This window comes from Anabrus simplex, chromosome 2 (genome assembly GCF_040414725.1).
Source record: "Anabrus simplex isolate iqAnaSimp1 chromosome 2, ASM4041472v1, whole genome shotgun sequence".
In the NCBI taxonomy this organism is placed as follows: Eukaryota; Metazoa; Arthropoda; class Insecta; order Orthoptera; family Tettigoniidae; genus Anabrus; species Anabrus simplex.
In genome coordinates, this window is record NC_090266.1 from 717,413,378 (window position 1) to 717,428,256 (window position 14,879).

The 14,879-nt window shown below is 39.6% G+C and overlaps 1 protein-coding gene across 2 annotated transcripts in view; it reads left to right on the forward strand.

Moving 5' to 3' along the window:
* Window positions 1–14,879, forward strand: part of LOC136863063 (SET and MYND domain-containing protein DDB_G0273589) — a 510,889-nt gene that overhangs the window by 195,897 nt on the left and 300,113 nt on the right. For both annotated transcript variants that reach the window (XM_067139394.2, XM_067139393.2), the window contains exon 3: window positions 1,151–1,295. In XM_067139394.2, coding sequence (XP_066995495.2) covers window positions 1,151–1,295 — 145 coding nt within the window. The remainder of the gene's footprint in view (window positions 1–1,150; window positions 1,296–14,879) is intronic.

Sequence of the window (14,879 nt, forward strand, 5' to 3'; positions counted from 1 at the left end):
TTCGTTTCTGAGATATATGTATCCTCATTAAAGGCATTCAACCCATTTTCACCCTTTTACACCCCTCCTATTAGGATTTACAGGAAACAAAAAAATACGTGTTCCTTTATTTTTAGAGGAGATTCTAACTACCAATTTTTACATCTGTAAATTTTCAAGTTTTAAGTTGTAGACACACTCATTTTAAAAAATTCACCCCCCTTTATTTGGATTTTCAAAAAACGAAAAATACGTGTTTCTTTACGTTTAAAGTAGATCCAAAATACAAATGTTCAGGTCTGTAATATCTTCAGGTTCTGAAATATAAGTAGCCCCAATAAAGGCATTCAACCCATTATTCACCCTTTTCCACCCTTTCTATTGGGATTTTCCGAAAACAAAATATACGTGTTTCTTTATTTTTAAAGGAGATTCTAAATACCAATTTTCACATCTATAACCTTTAAAAGTTTTGAGATATAGATACACAAATTTTAAAATTTCACCCCCCTTTTCACCCCCTTAGCGACGGAATATCCAAAAATCCTCTCTTAGCGAGCACCTACATCTTAATATGAATATATCCCCAAAATTTCATTTCTTTATGTCCAGTAGTTTTGGCTCGGCGATGATGAATCAGTCAGTCAGTCAGTCAGTCAGTCAGGACAAGTTATTTTATATATATAGATATGCTCACTCTGTAAATTCTGGCCGCATGTTCTTCGGAGGCTTAACACCATTTGTAGTAATAAGAAAAAAGATCACCTGAAGACCAGCTACTTAGTGACTCGAGTGATGACGATTCTGTCTTATGTCAGAGAACGTGAACACCGTGTACAATCTTTAGCACTAAATAACTTATTTCTTCAGCGTGAAGTGATTATATATTATGCACTGTTTTTCTGAAACTCTTACTGAAAGTGATATTGGGAGGAGCCCACTGGCCAACCTCAAAGTGTTCTTTCATTTCTCTTGGTGCGCTCTTGTACATTTTGTTTATATTATTTGAGTGCCTTTTAGATATATGTTATGTTTAATTCAAGTCCGCCCTGATCTGTATAACATACTGCTGATCGATCGTAAATTAACTGAAAAGAAAATAATATTTTGCACGTAATAGGTTAATGTTCTTCATTTTCGTACTCTAATTTAAGAATCTTTGTGTTAATAGGAGCCGAAGTGTACTGGTACTGATACAATACCTCAACTAGATTACGGTCAGAACCCGACTATACCAGCAGCATCGGCGGCACTCAAATTATGCTGGACGGAGGAGAAAGGTCGTCAGCTAGTAGCAAACAGGGACATAAAAATGGGTAAGTACTTAACTACTTGATAATGCCTGTAGTGCACGCAAGGGCCACAAATTCAATCCACTACCTTTAGCTTATGTGTGACTAAGAAATATCACCCCTGCTGATTTTGGTGATTTCTGAACTTTTCTGTCACATTCCCCCGCAAATTGTCTGTCAAGCTCACGCTTTGTTTTGTAACTACAGTGGAACTTGCCCAAAGCGGAATCCACTGGGACCAAGAAAAATTTCGAGATTGAACAAAATTAGACAAAATGTTACACAAATTACTTACCCTTGTTTCTTGACTCCAGTTTTGGAGTAACACGTGTAGGTTGATGTACGGTTTTTATTACTAACTCATACACTATAACACACTTAATAAGCTATCATAATTCTAACATTGAATGCTGGTCAAAAATTATGCCTTCTTCTTCTACATTCCTAACAAAGAAATCTGTTTTAAATTAATGTCACATCATCTTGAACGCAGTCTTTAGTTCTCTATAATATTTCAAGGAGTTGCAGTGAATTCGAGTTAACAGCGAATTTCATAATGTCGTTGATACACTGCGAGAGATTGAAAATTGGTAGGAGTTCTGATAAATGGTTAAAAATATAGGCTACATGCAGCTCACCTCCATCGAGGTTGTTCCTAAAAGAGTTACATCTCCTTGAGGAATACCAGGGCACGAGTTTACATTCCATAATTCATATACTTTTTAGCTGAAACATTTCATAATTTCTTTGAAAAAAATAAGGAAACCTGTCTTCATTCACAGGATAGAACGGTGAACAATGGTTTCTAATATACCTTAGTGTTTATGACTGAGAATAAGTACAGTGATGCATAAATGGAACATTAAGGACGACAGCTAGTACCTTTCTAATTCTGTCCCTTAAAATAATATTCCTATCATAATCGTTCATTATGACTGGAGAAGTTGTAGTTCGTGAATCTGCAGCAATTTAATAATAGGTAGAAAACATTCATACTAAATGAATTACCATAAAGCATTTGTGCAAGAAATGTGGAAGTAAACTGATAAACTTATTTAGGCAACTCTCAATCCCTAGCAAGCTATGACAACTTCCAGCTCCCTTACGAGGGGACAGGCAACTCCTAACTCCATGTCCAGTGACCTAAGATAACTCCCACATTCCTACCGAGCGACTCAATAAATTAAAACTCACACATCTCTTGTGAGACAGCAGACAACTCCCATTTCCTTACCGAGAGAGCAGACAACTCCTTCCTCCAAGCTGAGTGAGCTAAGACAACTTCTGTCTCCATAGTGAGTGAGCAGACAACCTCCACTTCTCTAGTGAGTGAGCTAAGACAACTTCCACTTCTCTAGTGAGTGAGTTAAGACAACTTACACTTCCATGTCGAGTGTAAGACAAATGCCACCTTCCAAGCGAGGGAACAGACAACTCCTATCTATTTAAAGAGAGGGCAGACAACTCCTAACTCCATAGCGAATGAGCAGACAACTTCAATCTTCCTCGCAAACAAAGTCAGTTCTCATTTTCCTAACAATCACACTGACAAGGGCATTCGTGATGCTTCTGATAGATATTGGCATACAATCAAACACGATTGAAAGTTCAGCTGTAGTAAATGCTTAAGAAAGGAAAGAAGAATGTATCTAGATATTGGTATAATAATTAATACTACTGAAAAATCAGATATAAATAATGATTATTCTACTCATTTTAGCTGTCCTTATAAATACTTAAACATATTTTGGGTCTTGATGTTGAAATCTGTTAAGCACAAATGTAAACGACAATAAGCATATTGGATGCTTGTACAGTTGGGAATTGAGCAACTGGGATATTCAGTGTCCCATGTAGTATTTTCAGGAGCATCAAAGGCATCACGTTCAAGTGGAAATGCAGCTCTCTTCCAGGCATGGTTTTTCATGTTATTAAATATGGGAGCACTGAATTTCTTATGGATAAGTACATGAAGGTTGATAACAGCGTTACGGCTCTGGAGGTCAGCGTCAATGTTGTCTAGTAAGACTTCCTCACAAAAGAAGTCTGGCGAAGTTCTTCCATTGACGAAACAGTATACATCCAAACGTTGAACAAGGGAATTTGTTTTACAATATTTGTATCGCGCCGTCACAGATAGGTCTTATGGCGACGATGGGATAGGAAAGAAATAGGAGTGTTGGGGAATTGACCGCGGCCTTATTAAGATAAAGCCTAGTGTGAAAATGAGAATCAACGGGACACCATATTCAGAGCTACCAACCACGTGGTTCGAACCCACCATCTCCCGAATGCAAGCTGACAGCTATATGACCCAAATCGCTTAATCACTCGTTCGATAACTAGGGAAGTTGCACTAGTTCGGATGGGTGTTACCTGCTTGTGTTTATCCGGAATTACGAAAAAATATTTTTGATGGAACGAAAATAAATCTAGAAACAGACAGCATTTTGCTCCAACACTGAGTGAGAGATAGTTATCCTACCATGCCCACTTTGCCTGTTTTTGAACAAGTTATATATATGTGAGTTAATAGTTCGGACCACATTCTGTTTCACAAAGGAGCCAAATATGCCACTTGTTTCACGTAATACAATAAAAAGTGGAGACCTTCCGTGGTTACAATGGGCTGAACTGTATACTGTATGGCATATTTCCGACGTTGATTTCACTCCGATAATCGTGGCCCTTTCATCGATGCTAGACAGTGTGCGGTCTTTGTGAATGTAGCAGATTGGTTGGTATTCAGAACTTCTGTTGATGAATAATTACGAACGATATTGTCAGTGAATTCATTACCAAATGCCATCACAGAATTCTCAAATATCTTCTTGTGATTGGACATGTCTGTAAGTTACAAAGTGCGTAACATTGCGAGTAACAATATTGCGAACTGTTTTGAAATTCCAAACCAAGGTCGATCCAACTTTGAAATGAGTCACTCCAAGCGCTCTATGTTTCTTTCACCGGGCGAGTTGGCTGTGCAGTTAGAGGCACGCGGCTGTGAGCTTCCATCCGGGAGATAGTGGGTTCGAATCCCACTGTCGGCAGCCCCGAAGATGGTTTTCCGTGGTTTCCCATATTCACACCAGGCAAATGCTGGGGTTGTACCTTAATTAAGGCCACGGCCGCTTCCTTCCAACTCCTAGGTCTTTCCTATCCCATCGTCGCCATAATACCTATCTGTGTCGGTGCGACGTAAAGCCACTAGCACAGTTTTCTTTCATGCCCACCGCCTTATATCAATATCATACACAGCCATTGGATTAGCCCTTGCCTCTTGAAAATTAGAGCACATGTTTTCTGATATGCCTTCAGTTTGTCACGTTTTGTTCCTTTTTGTTCATAATATCTCTGATAACGGGATAGATAGCTGCTGTCCTTGACCCTCCTGACGTGACATATAGTTGTTTTCAATGACAATTCTTTGTTTCTAGCTTTAATTACTTAGAAAAATCGAAAGGAAAATGGTATTTAGGTACATTATCACTGAAACCAGCAATTATCTCGGAAGGCATTTGCAGCAGTTTTTAATAAATAATAATGCTATTTGCTTTACGTCTCACTAACTACTTTTACGGTTTTCGGAGACGCCGAGGTGCCGGGATTTTGTCCCGCAGGAGTTCTTTTACGTGCCAGTAAATCTACCGACACAAGGCTGACGTATTTGAGCACCTTCAAATACCACCGGACTGAGCCAGGATCGAACCTGCCAAGTTGGGGTCAGAAGGCCAGCGCCTCAACCGTCTGAGCCACTCAGCCCGGCGCAGCAGTTTTTCATCGTCCAGGATTTCAGTGATAGTGGCATCTTCAAGTTTCTTGATCAAACCGAAAATAGGGTTTGCAATATCTTCTCTCCTCATGTACTTCATCCTGATGCAGACGATAATTCAGTCTGGTTTAAAACCTCTCACACCCTATTTGCGTAAATTAGCATTGTACAAGATACAAACACAAATGCTCACTCTAAAAAATTCACTAATTATTAATTACAGATCCCAGTACAACTCATTGGTTGAAAGGTTAGCGTTGAGGCCTTCGGTTCAGAGGATCGCGGGTTCGATTCCCGACCGGGTCAGGGTTTTTAATCTGATTTGTTTAATTCTTCTGGCTCGGCGACTGGGTGTTTGTGTTTGTTCAAACACCTTCCTTTTCATATTCACACAACACACTACACAATCAACCACCACAGAAACACGCAATAGTGATTACATCCCTCCATGTAGGGTTTGTGTCAGGAATAGCATCTGGTCGTAAAACAGAGCAAAATCCACCATGTGCGACACAGTTCGAACCCGCGACCCCACAGGTGTGGGAAAAGGGGTATAAAAAGAAAGAAAGAAAGAAAGAAGATTAATTACAGATCACGGTAAACACTCACAAACGTAAATAACTACTTTGAGTTACACAGAATGGCGTCCGAATGCAAAGCGCCAATAGTAGGCTGTTGCACGTACGGATTAACTGCTTATCTGTAAAGAGTGAGTCAGTATGGGTAGGTAAAACTCACGTTACTGCCATCTAGCTGACCATTTAGGTCTATATACAAAATGTGAGATAAATACCCGTCAGGCACTTCGCGAATGTTCCTCGAGAGCCTAGTTCTTTGTGAACAGTGTTATTATTATTATTATTATTATTATTATTATTATTATTATTATTATTATTATTATTATTATTATTATTATTATTATTATTATTATTATTATATAGTCCGCCTCTGTGGTGTAGTGGTTAGTGTGATCAGCTGCCGTCCCGGAGGCCCGGGTTCGATTCCCGGCTCTGCCATGAAATTTGAAAAGTGGTACGAGGGCTGGAACTGGGTCCACTCAGCCTCGGGAGGTCAACTGAGTAGAGGTGGTTTCGATTCCCACCTCAGCCATCCTGGAAGTGGTTTTCTGTGGTTTCGCACTTGTCCTCCAGGCAATTCCAGCTCCATGGCAGAATGGTTAGCGAGCTGGCCTTTGGTCACAGGGGTCCCGGGTTCGATTCCCGGCAGGGTCGGGAATTTTAACCTTAATTGGTTAATTTCGCTGGCACGGGAGCTGGGTGTATGTGTCGTCTACATCATCATTTCATCCTCATCATGACGCGCATGTCGCCTACTGGAGTCAAATCAAAAGTCCTGCATCTGGCGAGCCGAACTTTTCCATGGACACTCCCGGCACTAAAAGCCGTACGCCATTTCATTTCCAGGCAATTGCCGGGATGGTACCTAGCTTATGGCCACGGTCGCTTCCTTCCCTCTTCCTTGTCTATCCCTTCCAATCTTCCCCTCCCCATTCAAGGCCCCTGTTCAGCATAGCAGATGAGGCCGCCTGGGCGAGGTACTGGTCATCCTTCCCAGTTGTATCCCTGACCCAGAGTCTGAAGCTCCAGGAGACTGCCCTTGAGGCGGTGGAGGTGGGATCCCTCGCTGAGTACGAGGAAAAAACCGACCCTGGAGGATAAACAGAAGAAGAAGAAGAAGAAGAAGGAGAAGAAGAAGAATTATAAATAATAATAATAGTTTTAGTCCCACTAATTACTTTTACGGTTTTGAGAGACTTGGAAGTGCCGGAATTTTGTTGCGCAGAAGTCCTTTTACATTGCCAGTAAATCCACCGACACGAGACTGCCGTATTTGAGCACCTTCAAATACCACCGGACTGAGCCAGGATCGAACACGTCAAGTTTTTCGGTCAGAATTCCAGAGCCTCAACCGTCCGGCGTGTGAAGAGTGTAACAAACGCTTATTCGTAGAATACGAGGCAAGATATCAGTAGTTCTAACAGGGCCTGACGTGTTACTCTGAGACTGACGAGATTATTAATGCATATGAGCAATTATTCAAGTTTGAGGATATCAAGTAAAGAAAGAGAAGGGCCATCGATGGCTCAAAATGATAAACTTTTAAGGTTCAGGGGTAGGAGGAGAGCACCAGGTGTAGGCTGGGTTGGAGTGATGAATGTCACGAGCAGGCTATGTGGAAGTAGTGCCAGCAATGCTTAGAACTCCGTTGTCCTGACACCCATGTCTCACCGAATGCGAGTCCCTGTTGGATTATACGTGGTGATCCAAATTTTTGTTTTTGATTTGCAGTATTAAATGCCGGGCTGAGTGTCTCAGACGGTTGAGGTGCTGGCCTCCTGACCCCAACTTGACAGGGTCGATTCTGGCTCAGTCCGGTGGTATTTGAAGGTCAGCCTCGTGTGGGTAAATTTAGTGGCACGTAAAAGAACTTCTGCAGGACTGCATTCCAGTACCACGGCGCCTCCGAAAACTTTAAAAGCAGTAAGTGGAACGTATAGCCAATAACATTATTATTTATTAAATGGTTGGGAAGGAATAAGTTATGATCTTGTGATAGGAGCAATCCCAGCATTTTGCTGGAGTAGAAAGTGAAGAAAATTACAGAGAACTGTTTCCAGCATGGTCGATGATAAGACTTCAAAATTATGTGTGTCCCGAATTCATAAATTCTTACCAGAGTGGTAAAAGTTATATATCCTCTATTGCCCAGATCGGAACCACAATTATACATAATGTATCAAAGGAATGACAGTTGGGGATCGTCGAAACATTTTTGAGGTGGTGAGTTCTTCGTACATCGGCATTAATATCGTTAAATTTGTCAGTGTCTTTAGAATAACACATAGGACTATATTACCTGCCCTTACTGCGAAAAGTTCACGTTTGTTGTTATCAAATGTCGTTACTTGCTGTGTAATATTCATTGCCTTCCGTGCGTGTGAACATCCATCTATCGCTTGCAGCCTCTCTTCCAGGCTTTCAATCCGATCACACACTCATTGCACACTTTGGGGCTTGTGATCTTGCATAATCTCCATAAAATCTCCATTAATTATATCTGTAAACTGTTACCACCCGGTATTGAATGAATGCCATTAGACAGCATAGAAATATTTAGATTTGTGAAGAGATGAACTGTAGTTGCTTTTTTGCTCTTTTTTTGTTTCTACTTCATTTTTAGATGTTTAGGGCATTGTGTTAAACGGCTCTGTGTACTCAATACGTGCGTCTGGCGAAAATAAATTACTTTCAGAATGTCAAACACATGTTAAAGGGACTGGATTTCTCTAAGTAGCAATCGTTGAATTCATGTCTAAATCCACGTTGAAATTTCTCCGAAAGAATGGACACTTCGTAGTTAAAAGTATATGAAACACAACTTTCAGCAAACAAACAAATAAACAAAACCCATGCGATTATATCCCTAACCAGCCTTGGCCTACCAGGCGACTACTGCTCAGTCCGATGATTACGTGGTCAGCGCAACGATTCCCCTCAGCAATTATTCCTGGCCTTCTAGACCGTGCCCGCTATCTCACTGTCGTAGGGTGAATGGAACTTGAACCAGCGTTCAGGCCCAGATAAAATACCCTGACCTGCCCAGGAATCAAACCTGGGGGCTCCGAGTGAGAGGCAGGCTCGTATAATTGCAATTTTGTAGACGCTGTCATTCAAACACAAAATATTAAATTGAATGGCACAGAAAATGTTAACAGACTCAGCTCGACTCAAATACTCAAAGACTACATTGAGGAGCTGGTTTCTTAACATAAACAAGGAAATATTTGTACACGACACTTCCTCAAAGATAGGAAGTAACTGGTACGATTATTTTAAACATTTTAACCCTGCACTTTGATAGTAAACCGCTCTACGGCGAGTCTTAAAACATCGATAAAGCGGAAAGGAAAATACTGACCACCGAGTGCAACTGATGTAAATACAAATTTGGCCACCAATCATGTATGGTTTTATCTTGAGCCCAACTGATGAACTTCTACGAACACAAACCTCTACTTCGCAATTTTCACCCCGAGTGGATTGTGAAAAAGTAACGCAATCTAATTTTGCAAACAAAATTTGTCAGGTGGAAGTCTTCGTGGTCGTTCTGTTTGGTCTCAGTTCGAACGACGATAAGAGGGAAGAAAGTGCTGTATTCGTTTTAATTGACCAATAAATTGGGAAAAGACCAGGAAGACGAGGAAGAATAATAATAATAAGAAGAAGTAGAGAGTGTTTAGTTCTATTTGTAAAAGGAGCATAATTGTTCTGTTACTTCGTTTCCAACTTCTCACACATGCGACCATAATTAGCATCTCGATCAATGTAAGTGAGATTTCCGACAGTGAAATTCATCTACAGTGCTGGTGGCCTGGATTGCAAGTAAAACTGCAGGTCCCCTCACTAACATTAATTTCCATTGCAAGCATTCTTGCTTCCAGTTGTTAAGTCTAATGTCTTATGGTGTTTTCGTCCTACATGTAAGAGTTTCGTTGTACAAAACCTTGCAGGAAGACCACAAATCGTTAAGTCATCTGCGTGTAATTCCATACTGCTTGAGAGTTTAGATGTTACTGTAGTCTAGCCAGTGATATGTAAACGTTCAATGGATACATGACTTTACATCTTTTCATTTATAAAGTACGGGCATTCCCGTAGTGTAGCGGTAACGTGTCTGCCTCTTACCTGGAGGCCCTAGGTTCGATTTCCAGCCAGTTCAAGTATTTTCATTCTGCTTTGAACGCTGGAACTGGGTTCACTCAGCCTCAAGAGTTAAACTGAGCAGCACTCTCATAGGAGAGGCAGTAGGCACAGTTAAGAAATAAAATTGAGGATGCCGTCTCGCTGACCATGTGGAACTCTAACAACTGCAGGCTATCTGGCTGGGTAGCAGTCGTCTTTACAAGCCAAGATCCAAAATGGGCTGTGTTTTTTATATAAATAATACAATACATTTTTTGGAAATCATGCGATGACTACCTTCTAGCTGACCTGCCTCTGGCTATCAGACGATTTTATCGAACAGTGAAGAAAAATAGTTAATGAATCCACATATTACATCAGGTGTGATACATTTATTAACGTGGCTCTACTTGCTTCCTTTCTGCAAGTAATTCAAGATTACAATCGATTTGAGAGAAAATGGTTATGGCCATTACATTTTTGTCTAAATTGATTGGAGCGGAGTCAAAATAAAAGTAATCATTTTGAGAAAAGGAATTATTAAATAATAATAATAATAATAATAATAATAATAATAATAATAATAATAATAATAATAATAATAATAATAATAATAATAATAATAATAATAATAATAATAACTGAATTCAAGATAATGAGCAAACTTCTCTGTAACAGGAACTTTATGATCAGTTTCGGTCTCTGTTTACTTCGGTGTTATGTATATTTTGTCTTATTTTATGATGTCGAGACTTGGACCCTAACAGAGAACGTCACCAAAACACTTCGATCCTTTGAGATGTGGTGCTACCGATGCCTGCTCAGAATATCATGGGTTGACAGAATAGATAACACTGATGTGCTATAGAGGTCATGCACGACATAAAAAAGAATCAACTTGTGTACTTCGGACATATCATTCGAAACGACAAATATAGACTCCTTCAGCTTATCTAATAAGGTAAAATTGAAGGAAGAATAAGTAGGGGAAGAAGGAAAATATCTAGGCTACGGAATTTACGAGAATGGTATGGGGTCAGTACCCCCCAGTCTTTTCCGAGTTGTTGAGAACAAGAACCAGATCGTCCTGATGACAGTCGACATCCAATGAGGATATGGTACAATGAGGAGAAGAAGAAGAAGAATAAATATTAATGATAACGTTTCTCTAAGTCTCCTTCATAAATGGCTCAAAGATTTTGCTGCTTCTTATCCTATCTCTATACTACTTCAGAATAAAATGAACCTGCCTGTGTCATTTTTCTAGTTGACAGCGCTAAGAATATATTCTCCATCAACTGTATTGTTTAATCCTGAAAATTTAAAGAGGAATGCTCTTGGAAATAACCGGTTTTCATTATTCCGCCGTCATATATTGAATAAAGAACTTTCCATTATAATTCCGTGTTTCACCTAGACCCATACCACTGGCCTTTGAGTTAATATCACACGAAATGACTGCCTTACATTTCTGTAATATGTAATCAAGTACGCAATCACAAAACGTCCATAACTCAGTATCACACCACTACAGTGAGCGATCATTTGTGGTTGGAACTTTCCACTCTGTAAATGTGTTTGTATGCGGTTAGGTTACAGAGGTTGTAGAGTATGGGTAGTTCTTCACCAATGGAAGCTTTCTATCTCTATAGCTCAATTTTGGTGATATGGATGGTGAGAAGATTTGGCCTGAGGCAGATATATGTAATATTTATCATTCACATGAATAGCAATAGACAAAATTAACTGATTTCATTACAAGTTAAAAATTCTAGACAATTCATATAGAAGTTTTGAAGTGAGAAAACAACGTTTCGGTGGTTTGGGCTCCACTTAAAACTGGAGGTTTCGTGGCTATTATCAAGATATAAACAATCACGCAAGAATACAATCTTTCTTTAAATCGTGCTGAATCAGCCCGCCATTTTATGAAGGTAGACGGAATAGTAATGATCTACCAACATATGACCAAGAAAGGTCAAATCTTGGACCAGGTCCAATGTCATGATTGACACGAAGGACTCCACTGCTTTAACGTTGGTTTCGTACACTGCATCACTAACTTTCTTATTAGCAAGTCTCTCAGTTTAACTCACGAGAGCCCCGTTTTCGGAACCTCACGAAAAGGAAAAAGGGAAGGATCCAAACTAGGTTCACACAAACACCATAGATTCTATAAACTCAGTTTAATTCATGCATCCACAATGGTATTTTTCAGGATTTCATGTACTTCCATGAATGCTATTTCTAAGTTATCATACAGTAGAATGTAGTTTAAAAGCATTGCATCAGCCTATTGTCCACTATTTCAATAATTTATGGCATAGAATATAACACTTTACAGACAAAACTCTGACGTTTGAAATGGGCCAAGCGATAAGGAATCTTCTACGCTAATCCCTAGACCTCATTGACGTTGAAACTTGAACGACAAGTAGTAAATAGTAAGTACTTTTTAAAACTGTTTTTACTTTTGATTGTCATTTCACTAGTTATGTAATGAATGATGAGAATTTTATATTAAAGAACTGCATATGAGCGTTGTCGAATAATAGCAAGCGCGATGATCTTATATTGCTTAGATGAACTTTGTTCATCCAAAGACATAAAGTATGCTGACCGATGGACGTAGTGAACCTAAATTAGCACTAGTGCGATGCATTTTGGTGCGATCTACGATGGAAACGGATTATTAAAGTATCCAATTCACCCAACTCCGATATTATGAGCATGCTGTGGTTTAATTAAACTGAGATATATTTTCCTCCTTTCCACTGAATTCACAGACAAATGAAACACAAACGTAATATTTCGTGAAATGTAGTAGTATCCTTAACAACGAACATGGAACAATATTAAATATCCTTACTGCTCATTTATAATTACCATGTTGATTTTAAAGCCGGCCCTGTGGTGTAGGGGTAGCGTACCCGCTTCTTACCCGGAAGCTACGGGTGCTATTCTCCTTCAGGTCAGGATTTTTTGCCTCGATCCGTGGGCTGGTTTGAGGTACAATGAGCCTACGTGATTACAATTGAGGAGTCATCTGACGGAGAGATGGTGGCCCCGTTCTACGAGTAGAAAGTCAAGAATAACGGCCGAGAGGACTCGTCGTGCTGACCACACGACACCTCGTAATCTGCAGGCCTTCGGGCTGAGCAGCGGTCGCTTGGTAGGCCATGGCCCTTCGGGGCTGTTGCGCCTTAGTGTTTGGTTTAGTTTGGTTTTGTGTTGAATTTAAAATTATTTTTATATTCGATCCATCCCTTGTGGCTAACAATATTAAGCTTCCTGCAATAATTTGTTTTTTCAATAAAATCAGTCTTATCTTGATATTCTTTATAGGAGCATAATGGTAGCCAAGCATGGATAGCTTTACAACATTCTGAAGCCAGATTATTATCTTTTTCTTCTTTCTTGCCTTTTACCAATTTATTGGGGCGGGACGTGTGTGGATATGGCCCAATTTTACGGGAAGATGCCCTTTCGGACGCCAACTTTGTGTGAATGGTTGTAATCACTCTTGCATATTTCTGTGGTGTTTGGCGGCGTAATGTGTTGGGTGTAAATGTAGATGTGTTGTGATAGTACATATATCACACCCCCCGAATTATATGTAGAAGTTAGAGATGTTATTGTCAGTATTCGATTTATTATTATTATTATTATTATTATTATCATCAGTATTTCATTTGTTTGTTTTGTCATTTATATTTATAAGCTGGGAGATCTCTACATATGTAGGTATGAGTAATTTGTTTTGCACGAGTGGGAAAACATTGCTTTAATAACTCTGGTAATTTGGATGAGTCATGTGGCTACACCAGTGTCTTATGAGATGTATTTGTTGTTGTCGTCGGGAAGTTCTATGAGTCATGTTTATATCCCAGTCTGAGGAGATGAGCTTGTTGTGGTACTAGGAAAGTTTGATGAATCATGTAATATACCCCAGAGTTTGTTATTGTCTTGGGAGCAAGAAGAAGTTCAGGGCATGGTCTTGACATAAGCATCACTCATGATTGGCTGGCAAGGACCAATCCAGACTTATTATCTGAGAGGAAGGGGAATGCTGATGTCTATAAAGGTTGATCAAACGGTGGGAACCAGGGAGTCACTACGGAAGAGAACCACAACTGACACACTGTACGGGAAGGAAGTGGTGCTGATACACGGTACTGGAGTGACACGGCTGCAATGGACTGGACTTCAAACGTTCGTGGAGCGTAGTCTTGTTATGTTCGTGGAAAGTGACTGATTGTGGAGTGCTTGCGAATTAAGTATTGTAGCACTTGTGGCAGCCTGGCAATATATGTTGATGAAAGCTATCTCAGACTTTCCAAAATTTATGTTCAGGGTCGACAAGCGTGTGTTACATAAATGTATATATCTTTACAACAAGTGTTAAAGTCTGTGAACACAGTATTACGAGGTACAGTATCTGTGTGATGTTAGAAGTGCTGATTATGAGAAATGGCAAGCAGTATTGATACAGAGACAGTGAAGGGTATTTATCTACATGTATGTACATTGTTCATCGGACTATCTACAAATGGTAGTTTAGTTTTCGCTTTCGTTTTTCCACTGTTTTTCATTGTTGTTGTAAATATGGAGTCTTCCAGCAATATTTTATGTGTGTATTATATGTATAATTTTGTGTGTTGATGAGGTGCTCATGCACGGATTTTGTTAAGAATATAGTTAGCTATTTTAGAATCAGTGGAGTTATTGATGAACCTAGGTGCAGTTCCTACCTATTTAGTCGTTTTCAGGAGGTTAGGTAAGGCGTGCAGCAGATGTACCAGTACGCAGCATTATGTACACGCCGTAGGATATAAAGTTTATCATGCTCTATCAAAATTCGAGGGATCCATTCTGGTGAACTCTGGCGCCATACTATAGACATTTCGATACATTATTTTGAGTAATATTAATTGGTTTCAAGTATTTTATGAAGTTTTTGAATATTTTCATTTATGATATTTTTTTTGATATTTTATTGATTTTATTTATTATTATCATCAAATGGTTACAGTGTATTGAGACGAACACAAACGGCCAGTCCCCGAACCATGGGGTTTAACGATACACAGTTAAAGTTCCTGACCGTGAATCAAATTCGGGACCCTTTGAACG